Source organism: Felis catus, chromosome C1, assembly GCF_018350175.1.
Source record: "Felis catus isolate Fca126 chromosome C1, F.catus_Fca126_mat1.0, whole genome shotgun sequence".
Taxonomy (NCBI): Eukaryota; Metazoa; Chordata; class Mammalia; order Carnivora; family Felidae; genus Felis; species Felis catus.
Window position 1 is genome coordinate 85118321 of NC_058375.1, and position 22704 is coordinate 85141024.

The 22704-nt window shown below is 36.5% G+C and overlaps 1 protein-coding gene across 6 annotated transcripts in view; it reads right to left on the bottom strand.

Annotated features, from left to right (window-relative positions):
- The window catches only part of FRRS1 (ferric chelate reductase 1), a 103077-nt gene that overhangs the window by 20032 nt on the left and 60341 nt on the right, over positions 1-22704 (bottom strand). For all 6 annotated transcript variants that reach the window (XM_019837488.2, XM_045036266.1, XM_045036264.1 and 3 more), the window contains 5 exons: positions 14000-14195; positions 12788-12924; positions 11608-11702; positions 10156-10303; positions 7034-7216 (listed from right to left, as the gene is read on the bottom strand). In XM_019837488.2, coding sequence (XP_019693047.2) covers positions 7034-7216; positions 10156-10303; positions 11608-11702; positions 12788-12924; positions 14000-14195 — 759 coding nt within the window. The remainder of the gene's footprint in view (positions 1-7033; positions 7217-10155; positions 10304-11607; positions 11703-12787; positions 12925-13999; positions 14196-22704) is intronic.

The window sequence follows — 22704 nt, forward strand, 5'->3', positions numbered from 1 at the left end:
TAGGGAATATAATCAATGGTGCTATAGTTCTGTATGATAACAGATAGTAGCATGATGTTTCAAATTGTTGAATCACTATGTTGTACACCTGAAACTAATGTAACATTATGTATCAACTATACTTCAATATAAATAAATACATAAATAATTTTGTTAGAATACGAAAACAACACAGTTTCAATATAAAAAATATATTAAAATAGGGGTGCCTCGGTGGCTCAGTCGGTTAAGCATCCACCTACGGCTCAGGTCACGATCTCATAGCTCGTGAGTTCAATCCCTGCATCGGGCTGTGTAGAGACAGCTCAGAGCCTGAAGCCTGCTTCAGATTCTGTGTTTCCCTCTCTGTCTGCCCCTCCCCCACTCATGCTTGGTCTCTCTCAAAAATAAATAAACATTAAAAATTTTTTAAATAAATACAATAGACATGTTTATAAGCCCCTAAACTTAAACACCACTATTAATGCTTTCATATATATTCATCCACACCTATTTGTATTTATTTTTTCACCTCAAGTGGACTGAAAATACAGTTCCGTTATGTTTTTTCACTGAACTTATTATAAACATTGTTCTAGATATTTATTTGTAAATAAACATCTATGTCCTACAATTTTTCATAACTATAAACACACTGCAATATATTGGGTTTGGGGGGTAACTTTTAAGATGAAGATACTAGAATCAAATACTGCTGATATTGTACACACTGATTTACTATTACACAGTCAAACCAAATCGTCTGAATTCAAGGAGGCATTTTTTTCAGTCTAGTTCTTGTCTATCCTTTAGTCTCCAATACTCTTTATCTCTAAAAGTTACAGCTTATTTGAAGTGACTACCAGAGGACAGACTGCATCTTCAAAGTCCATTTAAGTGATGGTACAAATGACTAATCTGGCTTTTAGGTTACTGTGTTTAGTTTTGGTTCTTTCACCTATTGTAAATCATTCTCCATAAAATAGCTAACAAGATCTTTTATGTGCTATAGTCACTAAACTCCTTAAACAAAGCCAAGACTGACAAGTTATAACAAATTTTGCTATTAGTCCCAATGATATTCTAACATGCTTTAAGTTTATTTTTAAAAGTTCCACTTTTGAGAACTCCCAAGTACTTAACCTTAGCAAACCAATTATTCACTGTTACACATCTTATATTCAAATCAGAATCAGCCCAACTCAAGAAACTTGGAGTCGTCATGATTTAAACCAGGAATCAACAAACTATGGCACACTCAGACCAAATTCAGCCCAATGCCTGTTTTGGTACAACCCACAGGCTAAGAATGATGTTTACATATCAAAACGGTTTTTTTAATGTTTATTTATTTTTGAGAGAGAGAGAGAGAGAGAGCATGTGAGCAGGGAGCAGGGGAGGGGCGGGGGGTGGGGTGGGGGGGAACAGAGGATCTGAAGACGGCTCTGCCCTGATAGCAGCAAGCCCGATACAGCGCTCAAACTCATGAACCGTGAGATCATGACCTGAGCTGAAGTCGGACACTCAACCGAGTCACCCAGGTGCTCTAAATGTTTTTTTTTTTTTAATTAAAAGAAGAATATTTCATGACAAGTAAAAATACATGAAATCCAAATTTCAGTGTCCACAAATAAAGTGTTATTGGAACACAGCTACGCCTATTAATTTATGGATTGTCTATTGCTGTTTTAGCACTATCATAACCGAGATGAGTAGTTAGAACAGAGGCCATAGGCCCACAAATTCTCAGGAGTTACTATCTGGACCTTTACAGAAAATGTTCACTGATTTCTGATTTAAACAAACATTGTGTGTTTTCTAGACTATCAGCTATGAGGTATAAAAATTCTTTTTTTATCTAAAATAACTTTTAATATAACAAGAGGCAAAATGGTGATAAGACAAATACCATACTAACTCCTTGTTGGTATGGAGGCAGACCCCCCAAATACTGGAGAAAATTATGGGGATGGAGGGAGAAGAGATAACTCTCAGTTCTCACTACTCTAAAATGAAAAATATGAGAAAGTGCTATTACAACTATAGGCTCCAAGCAATTTCTAGAAACCCCAAGTCTGGAGCATGGAAACACACATGTAAGAAGTTCTGCCAAATCTCTGAATTGGACAGAACCCTTTCTCCCATTTGTTCCTCTTGTTTCAAACATTTAGAATGCGCCGTTCAGAATATTGTGTGGATACTATGGGAAAAATAAAGATGACTAGATTGTTCTTACAACCAAAGACTACATTTTAATGGAACAGACAGTTGTAATAGTATGTGAATTATGATACAACAGGTTTAGACAAAGTACCATGGAAACACAAATTATGTAGACCCAAAGATTGAAAAACCTTATCAGCAAAGGTGATAATTAACGAGATCTTAGAAAATAAAAAATATTTACATGTGGGTAAGATAGACCTGAGGTAAGGGGAAAGTTTTCCAAAAGGAGGAATTTCCAGGACTAAAGACATAGAAATATAAAAACGTATGAAAATTTTAGAAAACAGGTAACTGTATTAGTGAAAACATAAAACATAAAACAGGGTAAAGCTGGAAATTCCAACAAGGACTTTGAGGTATTTTGAAAGCCACGCTAATGAAAAAAATATTCTTCCTATAACTACTAACGGTTCACCAAAGGTTTTTGGGGATAGCATTGAGATGATCTCTGTGGCAGCTTGGGAAGGAAAGTCCAGTGGCTATTGAAAGATGAACCAGACAGGAGAAATCAGGGAGCCAAGAAGACTCGTGAGGGGGTCACTGAGGCAGTCTGGAAATGACAAAAAAGGTGTAGGCGAAGTCAGAGATAGTGACAATGCAATAAAGAGAATGAAGGAAGTACGTCAAAGACAGAATCACAAGTATATGTAATATCGGTAGCAGTGAACACATAAGCACTCAAATCCTGACTTCTAAAAACTATTCCTATCAAAAGGAAACAGACCTCCTTTGGGAAATGATGAAATGCATAACACTATAAAATGGAATCAATAAACTATGTTTTCTGGTGTAACAGCTTGTTACACACTAAAAAAGTAATGGAGACCCATCAAAAGGGAAAAAAAAAAAAACGCTTTAAGAGGCCATATCTAGGTCAACATAAGCAGCTAAAAGAAGACTGATGATGATAAACTATAACTCAATAGACAAAAGTAACTCATTAATCCATAATGTTTCACCAAAAGGGAAGGAGAGGTGCAGAGAAAAGAAAGCCTTTTTTTTAAAAGGCTAACAGATTAGAAAATCACCAATTTGTAATCACAAATGTAACAATTGATTCAGGCAAGGAACATCAATAGATGCTAAAATCACTTGAGAAAATGTTACTGAGGAACAGAATATTCATATACACTCAAAGTATTACCCCACAGATTACTTATTAATTAAAAAGAGAAAACACACCTTCACAAAGGAAAAATCTGATGGATAATAGTGATCAAACACAGAATCATCAATAATGGAATAATTTGACATTACACATCTCTTGATATGATATACTGAGAAATAAACATATCCCTTAGGTAGTACTTGTGCCAAAAATCTTAACCTGAATCTATTGCGCAAATTGTGGAACTTTCTACAGGATGGGAGCATGAAAAAAAATTCTAAAAAACAGGTAGGGTAACTGATCAAAAAGATATAACAATTAAATGTATTGGTGATAAATGACTGGATCTTGGTTCAGAACTTTTTTTAAAAAAGAACAGCTGTAAAGGACTTTACATCAGGACAACTGAGGTATCTGGAAAATAGACTACATTGCATGAAATTATATCATTACTAAGTTTTCTCAATGCGATAAAGATATTATGGTAATTATAGAATATTCTTGTTCTTAGATACTTAGATCTGTAGATAGTTGCCAAAACTTTTAGAGATAAAATGTCATGATGTATCTACAATTTAACCTTCAAATAGTTTGGGGAAAAATTTGTGTTTATATACACCTCATAAGTCAATCTACACACACACACACACACACACACACACACACAGACACACACACAGTGTGGGAATGGAGAGGGAAAGAAAGTGGCAAGTGTAGGTGAAAAACTTACTGGTGTTTGTTGTACTATTCTTTCAATGGTCATGTGGATTTTAAACTTCTCAAAACAAAAAGTGGGGGGGGGGGGGTAAGAGGAAGAAGGACCTGATAGGTGAATAAAAGGGAAGAATCTAAGTCACAACCAAAATTCCCTGAACACTAAAGATGATGACAACAGTGAATGAGATAGTCTATAAATTGCCCAGGACGGCATCTGAAAAGAAGCAAGGATTCAATAATGGTAACTGCTTTTTTATTTCTATTTTTGATCACCAAGAATGAGGAACACAAGAAACATGAGGAGGAAAGATATTAAGTTCAATTTTACAGATAATGGTTTGTGTTGTCCAAGAACACTCATCTGGACAAGACCAGCTGGCCACTGAAAATGCCAGTCTGAAGTACAAAAGAAGTCAGAACTGGGAACATTCTAGAACTTGAGTACTGAGAAATTATGTACAAAGCAAGATGACACCAATCAGGAGAAGGCAAGGAATAGAAGCTAATATATAATATGTACACTTGATATACTTTATATCATTTAACAAAGTATATGAAGATAGGGAATATGTGGATACTTTGAAATTAGTTAAAATTCAGACATTAGCAAGTCAGTGATAACTAAAATGCAGAAGATTTTACTTTTCATCAATTTTAGTGAAGTTTAACACCAAAAACAATTGCTATCATTAATTTATAAGTGAAACTGAAAAAGGTATCATTCAGGTTGATCAGTATTCGTAACATCAGATACCTTCAATATTTAAATTTATATTACATACTGAAAAGAAATAGAAGGTCATAAAAATATCCTAAAATTTTTTAAATAACCAGGAATAGAAGTAACCACTTTAAAAATATTTTCTGAGGATGATTTATTTCCCCCAATTTAGGCAAACAGGTGTACAAATGATTTTAATCATTAAGTAAGATTGCTCTGTAAATCAACTGCACCTGCATAATTAAGTCTTTCTTATAAACATTTTTGATGAGTACTATACTAGAAACATAAGATTTCTAAGTAAGATAAATATATCTAGAATTAGAGATAAATGCTTTTGTGCCATCTATGCCTACAACTTAGAACAGAAATAACTGGTCTACTTGTGGGTGCCTCATCACCACACTCAGTACAGCACTAGTGTCTTTTCCTCTCGCTGACAGATTTTATGTGACCAGAAAAGGAAAAATGTGAGTATACTATTGCATGAAGTTTGGCTCTAAAGTGACTGGAATGTTTTTTTATGTAAGTGACTAGAACACATATCTAAATGATACTGTATGTTACAGATGAAACTACACACTTACTCCAACAAGGCTACCATTGTTAACCCTTGCTGGGTTCATCTTCAGAACTGTTCACACAACAAGTACTACCACCATCTTTCCTTATTGCTTTATGGTCCCATTTTATTTTTTTTTTTATTTTGTTAATGTTTATTTATTTATTTTGAGAGAGAGAGGAAGAACGCATGCATGCACGCACAAGCAGGGGAGGGGCAAAGAGAGAGGGAGAGAGAGAATCCCAAGCATCTCTGCACTGTCAATGCAGAGCCTGTCTCAGGGGCTGAATTTCACAAACCACGAGATCGTGACATGAGGTGAAATCAAGAGTTGGATGCTTACCCGACTGAGCCACCCAGGAGCTCCTAATTTTATTTCTAACCCAGCCTCATTATCCACCTTATGGGCCAAACTTGGTTCATTTCTGCCTGAACTGCAAATAACCAACAGAATATGCTATTGCTCTGACAACAATTACAAAGGGCAATGGGGAAAAGGTCTTGAACTCTTGCAACATCATTTGATCCAGCATAAAATTTCCCAAAAAACAACCTTAAAAAAAGAGTCACAATTTCTTATATGTCATTTTTAAAAGCATATGACATATCTTAAATCTCATAAGGTTAAGGTCTATGTTTTGCTTAATGAAAAAAGATAATGAGTGCATTCTAGAACTATACAGTAATATATCTAGGTCATGTGCATATATTGCAATGCCCTCCCCCTAAAAAAGTTACACCTGGTTTCCCGCAATACATGCAAGCAGCATACGAGGACCAATGTGATCAGAGTGCACTTTTAGGGAAAACATTCGTCCTTCTATCACAGAATCTCGGCGTTTCTTTTCTTTTTTTGAATTACAAGTCCCTTAAGAAGTGATACTAAGTTTAAAACATGACAGGAAGAAAACTCTCTACAAAAAACTCGTTGCCTTTGCTAATGTGAAAGTAAGAGGCGTTCTCCATTTGTAGTCATCCCTGACCTCACCATCAACTCTGCTTCGAAAAGGACCTACACATGTCCTGGCCCATACTCTCCCTCCTTCCTTCTGGAAGATTAGGATGCACTCTGCTGCCACACCACAGCACAAGGCTGCCATCTACAGAACCATTGAATCCATTCAGCACTACCCAGGGAGAGCGAGAATCAGCTTAAAACAAATGCTGCCTTCTGTAGATCTGACAAAGGAGCCTACCGGTAAGGAATATATTTATGCCTGGACACGCCAGGTTTAACTCTCTGTATGGGATATGTACTGATGACTACCAAAATGGGGACTCCGTGAGCAGCAACCCTTGCTGGGATTGCTGGACACTTGAGAAAACAATGAGGGTTTGAAAAGCATCACAAATAACATGAGACTTGAGGCAGAGCAACTTCTCCTAACTGTACTTCAAGCTTTTATCACAAAGAGATAAGCGGACAGGACAGACAGAAAGATATAGCAGCAAATCCACTGGATACAAAGTGATTTTCCTAACTTTCTACAAGACAGCCTTTCTTAGTGGTATATAATTGCACAACTGTTAAAAACATGAAATACCCAAAGATTTTTAACTTAGAACCCGCTCTATGTTCATTTCTCCTGCCCTCCCCTTCCCCTTCCCATTGTAAGCAGGATAATAATTTGACTCTGGAACAAACAACTAACTGCCATTGATTAGGCTCCCTCCAGTAACTTTTCTTTCATTACCACTTACGTAAGTGAGGGATACAAACCATCCATCTGTCATGAGAAAACGCAAAGGATAAATAGCCTTTACTGGGACCACTCATTTCAACCACCACTGATTGGTCATCTCGTGTGAAGGACAAGAAGAAACATGCACGCTCCTTCTCTGGGTCACAGTTCAAAGGACTCCGAATACAGAACTTCTTGTTCCCACAATCTGAAGCACTGAACTAGAAAAATGACAGGGAGAAAAAGTCTTAATTACCAACCAAACAGTTCATTTCACAATGATAAAAGAGCCACTACCTTGAAGTACAAGTTTTAACAAGAGTATCTTTTCATAATAAAGATTCAAAGAAGGAAACAAATAACACATCCCAAATTAGACATGATCAGAGCAGTAGTTAGGTTGTGAACTTTTAAACTTAATTAATTTTGATTAAAATTTGGAAGACACAACATTAGTTGGGCTATAATGTGCATGAGTATTAAAGTTCCTTTAATACACAAAATATTTCACATCAATTATGTTCTGGAGCATAGTTTCCAGTAAATTTTGAAAAACACCTTAGGGAATATTTAAGCCCACACTGACATTCTTGCCTAAAAGATATCATTGAGTTTTTAGAATGAACTTTTAAAAAGTAAACAGACAAACTCACGAATTTTTATATTCAGATCTTAGACTCTGCGTCTAGAATTCAGGTTCAAATTTGATATTAAAATAATGTAAGAAAAAATGGTTATTCCAATATATGCTAACACTCTAAATAATAGTAATAATAATTTAGTGGAGGAGAAACAGGAACAATTTACAATGATTTAATTCAGAGCTTCCTTGTTATGGCAAATAAGAGGACCAGCATCAAAAATTTCAGCTCCACAATTTGACGGTGCAAAAATGCTCAGTCATCTTGTTAGAATGCGCTATGACAGTGTATTTCAGAAGGGAGTTAAACATCATGCGTCTAGATTAAATGGGAACTGTATCCAAACACTTCTCATTTCTTCTACTCTACCGACACTTCTGGCCATCCAGGGTGTGGCGGGTTTTCCCACATTAAGCAATTCTGCAATTCTCAGTGGACACCAAGCACAAGTCCTACTTTGCAATTCCATTCTGACACAATCTACCTGAAGGTAGTGTCCAATCCTACAAGTTAGGGGCTCAGTCCCACAAGACTGTTTACTTCAGAGGCCAACCACAAGGTCCAGGTTCCCAATGAAGGAGACTAGAGGTTCCCATGACCCTCTCCTCAAGTTTGATAATGTACCAGGATGGCTCACAGAACTCAGGAAAACAGGTTTCTTACTAGATTGCCAGTGTATTATTACCCGATGAAACCCAGAAACAGGTGGAAGAGGTGCACAGGGAGGGTATGTGGGCAGGGCAGGTGTGTGGAGCTTCCATGCCCTCTCTAAGGCATCATCCTTCTAGCACCTCCATGTGTTCAGCAACCTGGGAGCTCTCTGAACCCCATACTTTTGGGATTTTTTATGAAGCCTTCATGGAGGCATGACGGATTAATGACTCAATTTTTAGCCCCTTGCTCATCTCTGGAAAATGGAGAGTGGGGGGCAGAAAGTTCCCAGTTTCTAATCATGGCTTGGTCTTTCTGGTGACCTGCCCCCATGGACGGCCCACCCATTAGAGTAAAAGGCATTCCTATCACTCAGGAAATTACAAGGGATTTAGGAGCTCTGTATCAGGAACTGGGGTCAAAGTCCAAATATTAGCAGGAACCACAGCAGAAACCAATACACATTTCTTATTATTTCACAGCAACTTAAAGAAAAGTCACAGTAGAACGGAAAAAACAAACCAGTACAAAACTTGCATTTTGGTCTCTGCTCTCCCCTTTAGTCCATCATGTTTGCTGAAGAACTTAACTGTCTCTCTTGTATACCTTCAACTATACAGGGACTGAATTCTGAGGTCTCTTCTAGCTCTGTATGAATGCTCTAATCCCATGACTCTGAATAAACCTTTCTATAATCAGAGATTATAAGCCTGGTGTAGAGATACCATAAAAGCTCCGATGAGAACTAATGCCTTTTATGTGAATATATGGAAAGATTCCTCCTAGGAAGCTCGGGTCCAGACTGACTATTTACCCCCCTAAGGCAGCTTTAAAATAAATAAACATTAAGACTAAGTAAACTAGAGCTAGTCCAAATAAAAAATCTAATTGTATGGTCAAAAGTGTAACATTCATAATAATGCAATCAAGTATAATTATATATTGCAAAATGTAGAAGGAAAACAAAATGAGATAGTACGTAAAGAGTACAAGTGCTTTACTTAGTCTTCCTCATGAGAACAAAGAGTTATAAAAAGACAAAAAGAGAAGGAAAAGAAAAAAGGAACTAATATTTACAGAATTTCTATTAAGTGCAAAGCAGTTAGAAACCTTAAAATCATTACACTGTTTAATTCTCATAATAATACTAAGAGCTGGATATTATTACTTCTCATTTTATAGGTGAAGAAACTGAGACTTTGAGAATTAAGTAGCTTGTCTAAAGTCACACAGAAAGTAGGCGAGACAGGATTCAGACCCGAGTTTGTTCTTTTAACTGTAATAACCTGCCGTAAGACACTTTTCATTATTTTCACTTCTGAACTAATAAGTCTCATTTATCAGAATTTCTTTCAGTAAAACCTAATGTTATTAATATGCACTACCCTTTACAAGATATGTTTTCTCAGCCACAGTTCTTTTGAACCCAAGGGCCTAAACGGAATTCTAGCTGATGAGTTTGCAAAAGAGCTTCTGTCGTTCAGCACATAGAATCCCCCAGTACTCACTGGCCTTAGTGAAATCCGATCTAGGAGTTACATCACCATTTCAAGATTCTGCTCCAAATCTTGTCTAAATTTAGCTTAAGCTTTAATGTTCCTCTCCGTGTTTGATATTTGGCTGTACAGACTACAGAATGTCATAACCACACCTCGAACATGCAGGGTGTTGCACTCCCTTTATCCTGACCCATAAGTCATAATGTGGCAATAAAGACTTCCTTCAGATTTCCTGCAGAGGTCCCAAAAACTCACTGCCACAACCCGGCACAGCTACTTCTCTGCATACTTCAGCAAGTACAAACCACAATTTCCAAAGACACTGTTCTTTTAGCTTGCATTTGGTGAAACCATGAAAAGGTTACTTACTGATTTGGTTAAATGGGATACAGGAGGTAATGTTGACAAAGGTGCTACTGTAGCTTCAGGTGTTGTAAAAGGCGGTGCATTGGGCTGTGAAATTACAGGGCCAGGAATCTTCACCCAGTAGATTTTATACTTCTCAACAACTGTGACTCTGAAATGCAGTACTAATGAGATCAAACAGAACCCTAATTGTGGCCCGTTATAATTGAATCAAAAAAAAAAAAAAAGATAAAAAGAAAAGAAGTAAACTTGGGACACACAACTTAATACTGCCCAACAGTACCACCAATTTTGTCTAAGACAAATCTCTAATGACTCTTCTACCTCATTACTAAATGAACTTTTACTGCCCTTGTTCTCTTGCTTACTCTTGATCTTTCTTTTCTTCTCTTCTCTCCTCCTCGTCTGCCCTTTGGGCATACTCCCAGCAGTCCATGAGTGCCAGATAAGGACTAAAACGCACAGACTTCTATTCCCTGACATATAAAGAACATACTACTGCTACTTATTTCATAGTGCGCTGTTCAAATTATCCCACAGGGCATGTGTAGCAGGCAGCTACAGCAAGAAGTCAGATAGAGGCTGCATAAACAACACCAGATCTTATTGGCGTCACAGTCCTCTTCCACATTCCACACTACACACAGGTGCAAAGCTGTGTTTCTGTGTGCTAGCACTTGCATACATAGTGAAACAAAACATACAGACATGTCAGGAGACTAATTCTCCTTAAAATATACATCTGTAGGGGCACTGAGTGGCTCACTCCCTTAAGCATCCGACTTCAGCTCAGCTCATGATCACAGGTTTCGTGAGCTTGAGCCCCACATTGGGCTCTCTGCTGTCAGCACAGAGCCCACTTCAGATCCTCTGTATCCTTCTCTCTCTCTCTCTCAAAAATAAACATTAAAAAAATTTTTTTGATAAAAAAAACATATATATGTCTCTAACACCACTCAGTTATCATTAAACTGTTTTTATGACATTCCACTTCCCCTTGCACACAGGATTAAGGGAAATGGCCTTCTAATCCTACTGAATTTCATAATTCTGAGGGCATGAACAGTCTTACTAATCTAATATGCAAGTTATAACACTACAAAAAAGTCATCCAAATTTTAGGAATTTTTTCATACTATCATATTAAGATAAGAACAAATCTAAAAAAATGTATTAGTCCATACACCATATATGAACTCAAGTAAATATTAACTAATGCCTCTTAACATGAAGGCACCACAATATTTAATTCACTCAACAGGTATGTATTAAGCACCTATTAGGTGTTAGGTCTTGGGCTCGGTGGAAAAATCAAATGAAAAGCAAAACAGACCAAGGTGGTGTCATTCTACACCAAACCACTCCTATACAGGTAAATGTCCAATAGGTATCAAAAATGACAGAGACCATTATTTCAATTTGACTAGTTGCAGATTTGTAAGCTCTCCCACTCACAGAAACTTTATGTGATTCGGAGAATTGCTTGGAGCATTCCAGTAGACTTTAATTTTTGTTTTCTTGGATGGATTTGTGTGACTCACAGCATATCCCTGAAACAAAATGGAAAAGAACTACCATTCACTCACTCCGTAGTTGAGCATACTGAAACTACTGTCATTTTGCAAAGTAATCTGTCATGGCATGATGCTGGCATTCTGATAAATACGGTTTTATTTAGAACAGAGACTCAGGTACTCAACAAATACATGTTGGTTAGTCAACACCAGATTAGCAGCTGGCTCTGTATATAAATTAGAGTCAGCAGAAATTTAAGAACTGAAAAGAGTTATGAATACTGGGTATGTCAATGCTATACAGAGTCTGCTCATTATTTAATTTATATTATAAATTAAAACCCCTTCCGTTAACAGATACAAAGAAAATCCAAAAAATTCATCAAAAGAAAAAATTTCTGCCTCCACACATATAGTATTATATTTCAGTAATTCCTTTTCCGTGAACAATCTCATTTCCCACTTTCATTCACCTGGCAAATTCCTACTCATTCATTGAGGCCTTACATAGAGATGACCTCCTCCCTGAACCTCTCTCTCAATTCCCTCCAGCCTGTGTGTGACACACCCCGCTATGCTTCTCACCCATCCTGTGTATGCTTCTAATTTAAGTCACCACAATGTTATACTTATGTGCCTGTCCTATATTCCTCATGTTCTCCTTATGTATCATACATCATATGTCCATATGTTCTACTTATGTGTAAGGCTTTCAGCTCTTCAAAGAACAGAAGTAAGTCTTGTTCGTTACCATATCCCTTGCACCAGGATAGTTTCTGGCATAATAAATGTTTATTAAATCAATGAATGAATGACAAAAAATGATACCTCTGTCCCATTCTAGCATCCTATCTTCAATATTAACACCCTTTAAAATCAATATAATAAGAGTCAATATTATATAAAATATCAAAAGCTATAAACCCTTCAAGCTACTGCCTTTTCTCGGATGCTGATGTGTAAAAACATATTGCAAACAGGAAAATTAGGGGAAAAGCTTGATCACTGTGAATCTATTTAGATGTCTGCAAAACATGGGTAATGTCATTATCTCAGAACTCTTAGCTTGTAATGAAAAGATCCATGGAAACTAACAAATAAGTTTCAAACATAACACAAACCTGTACATCCTCACAGGTCAGAAGCTGCGACACTTGACTGTCAATCAATGTGAAGGAACCAATAGGAGGGCCACTCAAATCCTCAGCATTACGTGCTTCTAAAAGAAAGCCTCTAAATGGTAGCCCTGACAAAGTAACTGAGAAACAAACAAAAAAATAGTTTATGATAAGGTTTAGCAACATCCCCAAAAGAAAACTGTTTAGAGGAGGCATCTCATAGTTAGAATCTAGCATATGTATACAGAACTACTCCAGGAAAGAAAATGGTAGAAATAATCCCATAGACAAAGAAGATCTAAACTATGTTCCACAGGACATTCACTCAGTGAGATGTTAATAGCCATTCCAATTCTACGGGGAAAAAAAGCTAAGTGATGGTCAGGGAGGTGTCCATGGAGCCAAATTAGTTCAAAAAATGCTGAATGAAAGTAAATATTTATTTGTTTACTAAAAACCCCCAAGGCCTTTAACATCCTACTATACAGTATGAAACTCTCAGTATATACAACATACAGTGTTCCAAACTGATTTTTCCATACACTGTTTTTGTCAGAGTTCGTTAATATTTTGTATTTCTGGAGTTGCATAAAATAGTTTGCAAAACACTATTATAGATACACTTTTGACAATCAGCCTACCTTTCACCCAAAGAATCAAAAAAACACAAGAATTTACACTATACCAAGAATAAGGGTTTATTATACCTTAAACCAGATAAAATAAACTTTATTTTCCTCTTCTATTGTGTTAATAGTATTGGTTAAAAAAGATACATATTAACTAACGATAAAAATGTATTTAAAACCTATTCTACTTAGTCTGACCTCGGCTCAGGTCATGATCTCGCAGTTTGTGAGTTCGAGCCCTGCGTCAAGCTCTGTGCTGACAGCTCAGAGCCTGGAGCCTGCTTTGGATTCTGTGTCTCCCTCTCTCTCTGCCCCTTCCCCACTCGCACTCTGTCTCTAAAAAATAAATAAACATTTAAAAAAATTTTTTTTGAAACCTATTCTGCTTAGGGAGTAGATTTACTACTTAAGTAATACAGTCATCTATAGTATTTAAACACAAAATGAGAAGTGTAAGATGATGGTATCTTATGGAAACAGGTGAATAGATTTAAATGAAACTGTATAAATCCAACAGTAATAAAGATTCAATGTACAGGAAAAGAGGGAAACTCAAAATGCAAAATAGTTAATTCCAACACAGTACCTTCAATCTGGTCTCCTGGTCTGAATGTCATCTGACTCACTGAAACGTTGTGAACAGGGTCAGAACGTGCAGTATGACTGTGTTCAGGAACCATTCCATGGCATGACTTTCCTACTTTTCCGCTGGGATAATTAGTCACAGAACTAACGTGCAACACAAGTATGAATGCACCAAAGGTAAATCCAGGAACTGCCATCTCAAAAAAAAAAAAAGAAAAATTAAAAGCACATTATTTTTATACATAATTAAAATATAAAGCTTTCATATGACAGAATATTAATCCCAGAAAACTTGCTTTCAACAGACAGCTAACCATATTCTCAAAAATACATAATAAAAAGAATGTGATATCTGAAGTCTGACCTAGATTTGAATCTCGGCTCTACCAATCACCAATGATGAGACTTTAACCAAATCACTCAAGCCTCCATTTCCTTCCCTGAAAAATTAGGAAACTAACACCCACCTTACAAGTTGTTTTAATAAAATGAAGATACAAACTAAAGTCTGACAAGGAAGATATTTAAATAAATGTTAGCTTTCATTAGCATGATTTTCACTAAAAGCAAAAGGTTCTATTTCACCTTATCCCAGGAAGCTTAAAGAACAAATAGGAAATGTTTCTTCTGGATTTAAATATCGTCACCTAAATAAATATCTGGTATGACTTCTCTCAACTTCCCATTACATTAATCATGATGACAGGGTGGATAATTTAATTTGTAATACTGAAAACTGAGGATAACAGAGAACCAATCACAAGAAACAATATTTCTATTACCTTTAGCCCAGGCACTTCTGAATTAAGAAACACAATTGTCAGTCCAAGCAATTTTCTTCTCTCATCCAGTACCTGCCTCTTACCATCTGCCTAATAGAAAACCAGCTACTTTATGTCAGTCCCACCCTCTGGTAGCCTACATCAACCACTTCAGTTGGTGCTTATATTCAGAACCTGCCAATCACAGCAAATAACAAGGCTTCAGGAAGATGGCAGGGACATGTTACACAGCAGTAAAGTCAGCCGGTGAACAGACCCCAAGAAGCAGTTCATTCTCCGTACAAATAGATTAGACAAAATAAAAGCACCCTTAGAATCACTAGAATAAATGACCCTCTTATAGTCATGTAAATTACAATCCCCACATTGGACCAGAACTAAACTACAGCATTCCTGCTAGACAAGAAATTATGCTGGGGGCTACACATTTCAACTAGCTCTGCACCTTACAGCAGTAGCCACCAAGTAGATAGCATAGGCTCTAATAGTACTATATCCCCCTATCTTTCATCAAACATCAAGCTAGGTAGAGTTTCTCCCATTTAAAAATAAGAAGAACAAGTAAATCAAGAGCTTCTGAAAAAATATCTATAAGAGAAACAGAAAATTTCTCTATACAGTCATAAGAAAAGCATAACTTTGAAAATGGTTGATTACTATAAGAAACAATATTTAGGAAAACAACTGTCTTAAACATACACAGTGATATATATCAATTATTTCTCAATAAAACTGGGGCAGAGGAAGAAAAGGAAGACTGAAGAGTGGAGAAGGAATTTTTCTATTCAAACGTGGCTTTCAGGTGCCTTTGTTAGAGGCAGAACTGCTTTTAGGACCATGCAAGATTTGCTGGAGAGGATCAAGGTTATAGTTTTAACCACGTGACTGTGGCCAATTATCATGAAGATTAAATGCAGTAATGTGCTACCCAACTAAAGGATAGTATAAGGGAAAAGTCAGCCCAGTTTCGCAAATACTCATTTGGCACTGACCTCCTGTCAGGTGAAAATGGAAACAAGACATAATTTCTAGTCTCTGCTTTGCACTGCATAGCTGAATAACGTCACCCCAGTTATATAATCTCTGTCTTTGCTTCATTTGTGAAATATAGTAGATAAACCAGAATAAATTCAGGATCGCCTTCATGCCTAACATTATGATGTTAGAAAGCAAAGTGGGAGTACCTGGGTGGCTCAGTCGGTTAAGCATCCCACTTCAGATCAGGTCATGATCTCACTGTGAGTTTGAGCCTCGTGATCGGCTCTGTGCTGACAGTGCAGAGCCTGCTTGGGATTCTCTCTCTCTCAATCTCTCTCTCTCTCTCTCTCTCTCTCTCTCTCTCTCTCTCTCTCTCTCTCTCTCTGCCACTACCCCACTTACTCTATCTCAAAATAAATAAAACTTAAATTAAAAAACAATTTTTTTTAAATAAAGAAAAAGAAAACAAAGTGGGAAAGGATACCGGGAATTAGCAGAGCAAGAAGTATAAGCCAGGAAAGGGAAGTGACTAAGCATCACCACCTGTCATTCATTAGGAAAATATAACAAATCCAGTCAGGAAGGGAAGTAAACCAGCAATTTCTTTGTTCTTGGTCAGATGCTGACTATTCAAGGTACAGCTCTATTGTCATTACAATGACTAATGATGATTTTCCAGTTACGATTTAAGGAACAGCCTTTTTTCAAAGTAATACTTTAATTCATTAGCCAACCAATGCCAACAGATTGCCTAGTTATGAAAGGGAATAAGGAGTTATTCAGGGAGACATTTAAGTTAAAATTACGTAATGTGGATAATGAACTATTATGAGGTCTTCCTTCAAGCATTGAAAGAACTCCCACCAATTTTGTATTATTTTTAAAGTTTTACATATTCCCAATCCACAGTGGGTACAATATAGAAAATAAAAAGATATCATAACTTGCATTCATCCCATAACAAAGATAGACCTATTAAAGAATTAAAAGAAAAGTTATCCTGATTCTAACTTAAATATTCCCAAACCTGATGAAAGATGCATAGTTTTCTTTCTTGCCTGAAAAACAAGCAATTAGTAAAAAGGTATGATGACTGCTTGTACCATGTTCTACATACATCTCACACAACAGCAAAAAATCAAAACAAATGTATTCTTTATTATTTAAATACCAAATGATTGTACTGGCATGAATATTTAATTATTATTGTGATTGTGGGCCACAGAGGCAAGTGATATTTATCAAGACAATATATTTAATGACAGCAAAGTAAAATTTAGATAAAATGAGAATTCAATTGAAAAATACTTAGATGTAAGAAAGTCATTAGAATAAGCAGTCTATGTTAATTAAGAATTTTTTTAAATAAATTGGTCATTAAATGTCTTTTTATGTGTCACTCCAAGAATATGTGAGAAAAAGAAGAAATGGAGAAAAGCGTACCTGTTAAAACCAAGTCGGATGATTAAACTGGCAAGTAACTAATCAAGTCTAGTTATACTGCAATCAAGCTCTAGCTCTCACTGTTAGTCATTCATTTTATGTTGGGTTTTTTGTTGTTGTTGTTGTTTTTTTTTTTTTGAGAGAGAGGGAGAGACAGAGTGTGAGTGGGGAGGGGCAGAGAGAGAGGGAGACAAAGAATCTGAAGTAGGCTCTAGCTCTGAGGTATCAACACAGAGCCTGAGAGGGGGCTGGAACTCATGAACTACGAGGTCATGACCTAAGCTGAAGTCAGATGTTTGACTGAGCCACCCAGGCACCCCTACTCATTCATTTTAAATTAAGGCATCAAAAAGTTCAAAAGTTAACATGCACACAAAAAATTGTGGGAACTCAGCCCAGTAAACCCAATCTACATCACCCAAGATATGAGTATGAGCACAGAGTGAGAGTCTTAATTAATTCACAGGTATGAGGTAACAAGATTTTCCTAATTATGAAGAATGAGTTGTAAAAAAAAAAAAAAAAAAAAAAGCAAAAACTTAACCAGAAGGGTTTACTATAAAATATTTAAATAATTTGGAAAAGGTTGTGTGGTTTTTGTTTTGTTTTGTTTTGCTATATACAGTGGATTTTATTTAATTTTTTACCACATTCACAATAAGTATTTTTTACATTATGACCCAACAAATATTTCAAGAGACATTATTTACCTTTACCACATGGGATAAACTTGTATATCTCCTTCTTTTTTGAAAGAGAAAGAGACGGGTAGGGGGGCAGGGAGAAAGAGAATCCCAAGCAGGCTCCACACCTTTAGGAAGGAGACCAAGGCAGGGCTCAGTCTCATGAATGGGGGTTGATCTCACAAACTGTGAGATCGTGACCTAAGCCAAAATCAAGTCAGATGCTTAACCGACCGAGTCACCCAAATGCCCGTAAACTCATATATTTTCTATTCCTTCCTCTTTTTTATGTTGGTTTTATGTATCCTACTGAATCGTTATTGCACAACCTACTAATGGATCTTAACCTGCAGTTTGAAAAATACTATTTTACAGCATATCCTTGACCATTAAGTTTCAGCCTTGAATCGAGCTCTAAATCAGGAATATCAAGGATTTCACATAAAAAGGAGAGTTCTCAGAACTAAAGAAAAAAAATAATAATAAGCCAAGCAATAAGGAGAATTTGGGACACAGGAGATGGGTTCAATGAAAATGTCTTATTCTCTCTTATTCCATTTGTGACCTAAATAAAAACTATAAACATGGCTAATAGCATTCTCATGGTGACCTTCTATATGAGGAAAACAAATTTTAATTAATCATAACAGAAAAACACTGCAATCCCTAAAGCATTTACACACCACGTTCAGAATTTCCATCAACCACATTATACAATGTGCCAAGTATATCATTACTTCATACTCAACACAGTTTTCATTTTATTTCATTACTAGAATTCCAATGACACTATTTTCTTTTACTTTGTTACAAGTGTAAAATATTTCAATTAATTTATAAGTTAAGCATGCTTTTGCTTCTAGGCTTTTGGCCTTGAAACAGAACCAGCAATTATAATATTGCTTCTCTTAGAAAATGGAATTGAAATTCCAAGCCAAATTGGAAATTAATTTTAGGATACAGCACATTTGTAACATCAGCATTTCAGGTAGGATCAAGGGAAAACCTGATAGGTTCTTAGACTAGGGCTAGAGGTAGAGAGAGGTGGAAACAGTGTGTCAGAGTTAGGTAGAAAGACTTTTAGAAAAATAGGTAGAACCATAAGAAGGATAAGGAGATTGATTCAGTCAAGTTAAGTTAAGACTAAGCACAAGAGATACACAGAAAACAATGAAATTTCTATGACATAAAGAAAAGGATTACATTTCTTTTTTTTTTTTATTTTTTTTTAACGCTTATTTTATTTTTGGGACAGAGAGAGACAGAGCATGAATGGGGTAGGGGCAGAGAGAGAGGGAGACACAGAATCAGAAGAAGGCTCCAGGCTCTGAGCCATCAGCCCAGAGCCCGATGCGGGGCTCGAACTCATGGACTGCGAGATCGTGACCTGAGCCGAAGTCGGACGCTTAACCGACTGAGCCACCCAGGCACTCCCAAAAAGGATTACATTTCTACTACACAGGAGGGAGGAAAGGGGACAGAGCACCCAGAAGGAGAAAAGAAAAAGAAACAAATGTTTAGTGTGAACCTGGAAGATACTACATCTAATGCAATCCTTACAATCAGCAGATAGTATCTTCACTTTAGAGACAAAAAAACTTGAGGCCAGAGAATGTACCCTAAATCATATACACTTTGAGGATTAGAACCTAAATCTAGGGGCAACATCCATATTCTCTCTTCCCTCTGCACGGCTGCTCCCTCCTTGGAGAAACAAGCATGTAGGAAGTAAACAAATCCAGCAAGGATGCAAATTTCACAATGAACAATGTGAGAGTGGGGGCATACTGTGACAAAGGTGAAATCTAAATTAGCCTAATTCAGAATGTTGAGTGGTGCCTGGCTGGCTCAGCCAGTGGAGCATGTAACTCTTGATCTTGCAGTCGTAAGTTCAAGCTCCACATTGGACACAGAGTTTACTTAAAAATAAAAAAGTTAAAAAATAAAAAAAATTAAGAAACAGAATGTCGAGTCTACTCTATGAGCCAAAGAAGCAATGTAGAGGTCTCTTTGGTAGAACTAAAGCTCCTGAAAGAATGGATGGCAAAACAACTAGTTCAATGCCTAAATAAATGTCAATAAATGCTAACTGCCACTATTTATTAGCACCATTCAATTTCCTTATCACCAGTATGTGCTAATTTCTTCCAAACACTGCTGTGACTAGACAAGTGAAATTTTCATATATTTCTTTCAACTGCATTTAATTTGTTCAAGCCTTCTGAAATGTTTCAGAAAATGTTCTCTCCTTCTTTCCAGCAATTAAACTTTACCTTCATAGAAAACTTCCACACCAAAAATTAAATTGACTTTGATAGCAGAATCTCAAATTATAGAGAAATTGAAAACTAGGTCAAGTATTTCCACTTCCTCAGATAAAAATGTTTCAGACTCCATTTGCACAGCAGGAAGCAAAGAGAAAAACAGATTTTTTTTAAATTAACAATTGGAGTTATGACATTTTCAGAGATGGTTCTAAAAAACAAAGAGGCATTAAAAATGGCACACTGAACACCAATTTGAGATCTGTCAGGTCTAACAACTTAAGATGGTTGAAAAGAATTCTGACAAAGAATTTAGAGTTTAAGTAAAAGCAAGAAAAATAAAGGGAAAGGTAGGAAAGAAATCACAGAAGAAAAAGTAATAGGGAACTCTACAGTTTAATCCTGATTCCCCTAATCACAACATCATCAACAAGGAATTTTTCCATCATCTTTATTCATCTCTAGAAAAAAAGACTGGAAGCAAATACCTTACTGCATGATACAGAGTTTTCATCTGGATCATTCCACATGGCACTCGCAATAACCCTGTCCTCAACACAAAATTAGGTACAACGTGGAATGGTCCCTTCTCTAAAGATGTAAAACTAATAGATGAAGCAAAAGTAAATGCCACTAATCTAGTATTTAAATGATGTAATTTATTGAATGCCAATTCCATTCTAGTTATCACAGTAGGTGGGTCACATAAATGAACTCTAATCCTTGGAAGAAACATATCAAGAACTTTTTGTTGTACGGAAACTGAAACTCACGGAGGTTATAAAAAACTACCATCTCAGATCACACAAGGTAGAATAGTAAAAAAAAAAAAAAAAATGCATTTCATTATAGAAATTTAGAGGTATGGGAGAAAATAAGAATAGAAGAGCTAACAATTGCCAGGGGCTTACAACATGTCAGGAATCATGTCAGGTACTTAGCATGCCTTCCTCAAAGCAACGCAGGAAGATATGAGGGGTATTATTGTCCCCACATTGTAAAATAGGGCACTGATTAAGACATTTGTCAGAGTTGCAGCAAATGAGTGATGAAAAGTATGGTCTCTGATCTGGCTTCTGAGGTTTTAACCAATAAGCCATCCATAGATTCAGATCAGACCTTTAAGGCTGCCATGGTAGGTAAACAGTGGAGAAAAAGGGGTTCAAAATGAGCACAATTTGAATGGGAGCAATAAAAGAACCAAAGGTAGAAAGAAAAAAGTGATCGTGGACTTTTGAGGGACATTAGACCTATTTAGATCCAAGGTCAAATGTTAGAAATAGTCCTTGTAAAAAATATCGTTAAGTCTGGTTCCTCTCCATGCCTCATACATGAATATATCCATTCCCAAGACTTTTTACCTTGGCCCGCCACATTTCTCTGCAAGCTCATCACTTCCATGGCCTCAATTTTTATCACTAGGATGTTTCTCAAATCTTCCAGTTACCCCCACTCTACATCTCCTCAATGCTTTGATTCATACTTCCAACTGTATATAGATTTCTGTTTGGATGACAATAAGCTCAACTGGTCTGCAATGAAATTCATCATTTTTTCCTCCAGACTAGTTTTTGCATCTGACTTCCCTATTCTGATGGAGGCCTGGCAACACATTTCTAGTCACTAAGACTTCACACCCCATATTCTCAAGATTTGACGCCAAACACTCTTTTGGACCCCAATTTCCAAGCAAGCTCTGCAGATTCTTCCTCCACCCTTCCACTCTCCTACCTACCCCTTCTGCATCTCTCTTTGACTTTCTCTCTATTATATTATATCTATCTGCTACTTCCCATTCCGCCATCACCAAAGCACAAAGCCTTCATCACCTGTCACCAAATTAATGAAACACTCTCAATTGCCCTCCTTGTTTCTGTATCGCCATTCTGATTGTCCTAAACAACACCACAAGATCATTTTCCCAAAGCCCAACCCAATTTCAAGGATTTTATTCTCCCATGCTCTAGTGACAAGGTACCACGTATACTTATTCCAGGAAGAAGCAACACTCTTTCTTTCTCCCCATGTCCTGCCTTCTAACTGGGACCTATTTCATCTGCCAAATTCCTCCTCATGTGAAAGTTACATATATGTTACATGGGAAAGAATAAGATACAAAAATCTCTGTACACTATACCTTTTATGTAAAAAAAAAAAAATTCATTGCCTATCATTTCATGGAAAATCCAAAAGACTGATAATTTCCAGTATCAACACGGATATAGAAAAATGAGCACACTCATACACAATGAAGAGTGTAAACTGTCACAATATTTTTGGAGGAAATTTGACAGTATCCTACTAAGCTATGTTTAACCTCTGACCTAGGAATTTCAATTCCAGGAATTATCCTACAGAAAAACTCGCACAATTACGCTAAAATTATTTGGAAAATGGCAAAAATCTAGGTGGTTACAAAAATGAACTATGCTACATCCAAACTATAGAATACTTCATACTCACTTAAAAGAATGAAATAGAATAGTCAATGACAAATATAACAGCCAATAATTACTGTGTGCTTTATGGGAGCTAGGCATTCCTTTAAGTGCTTGC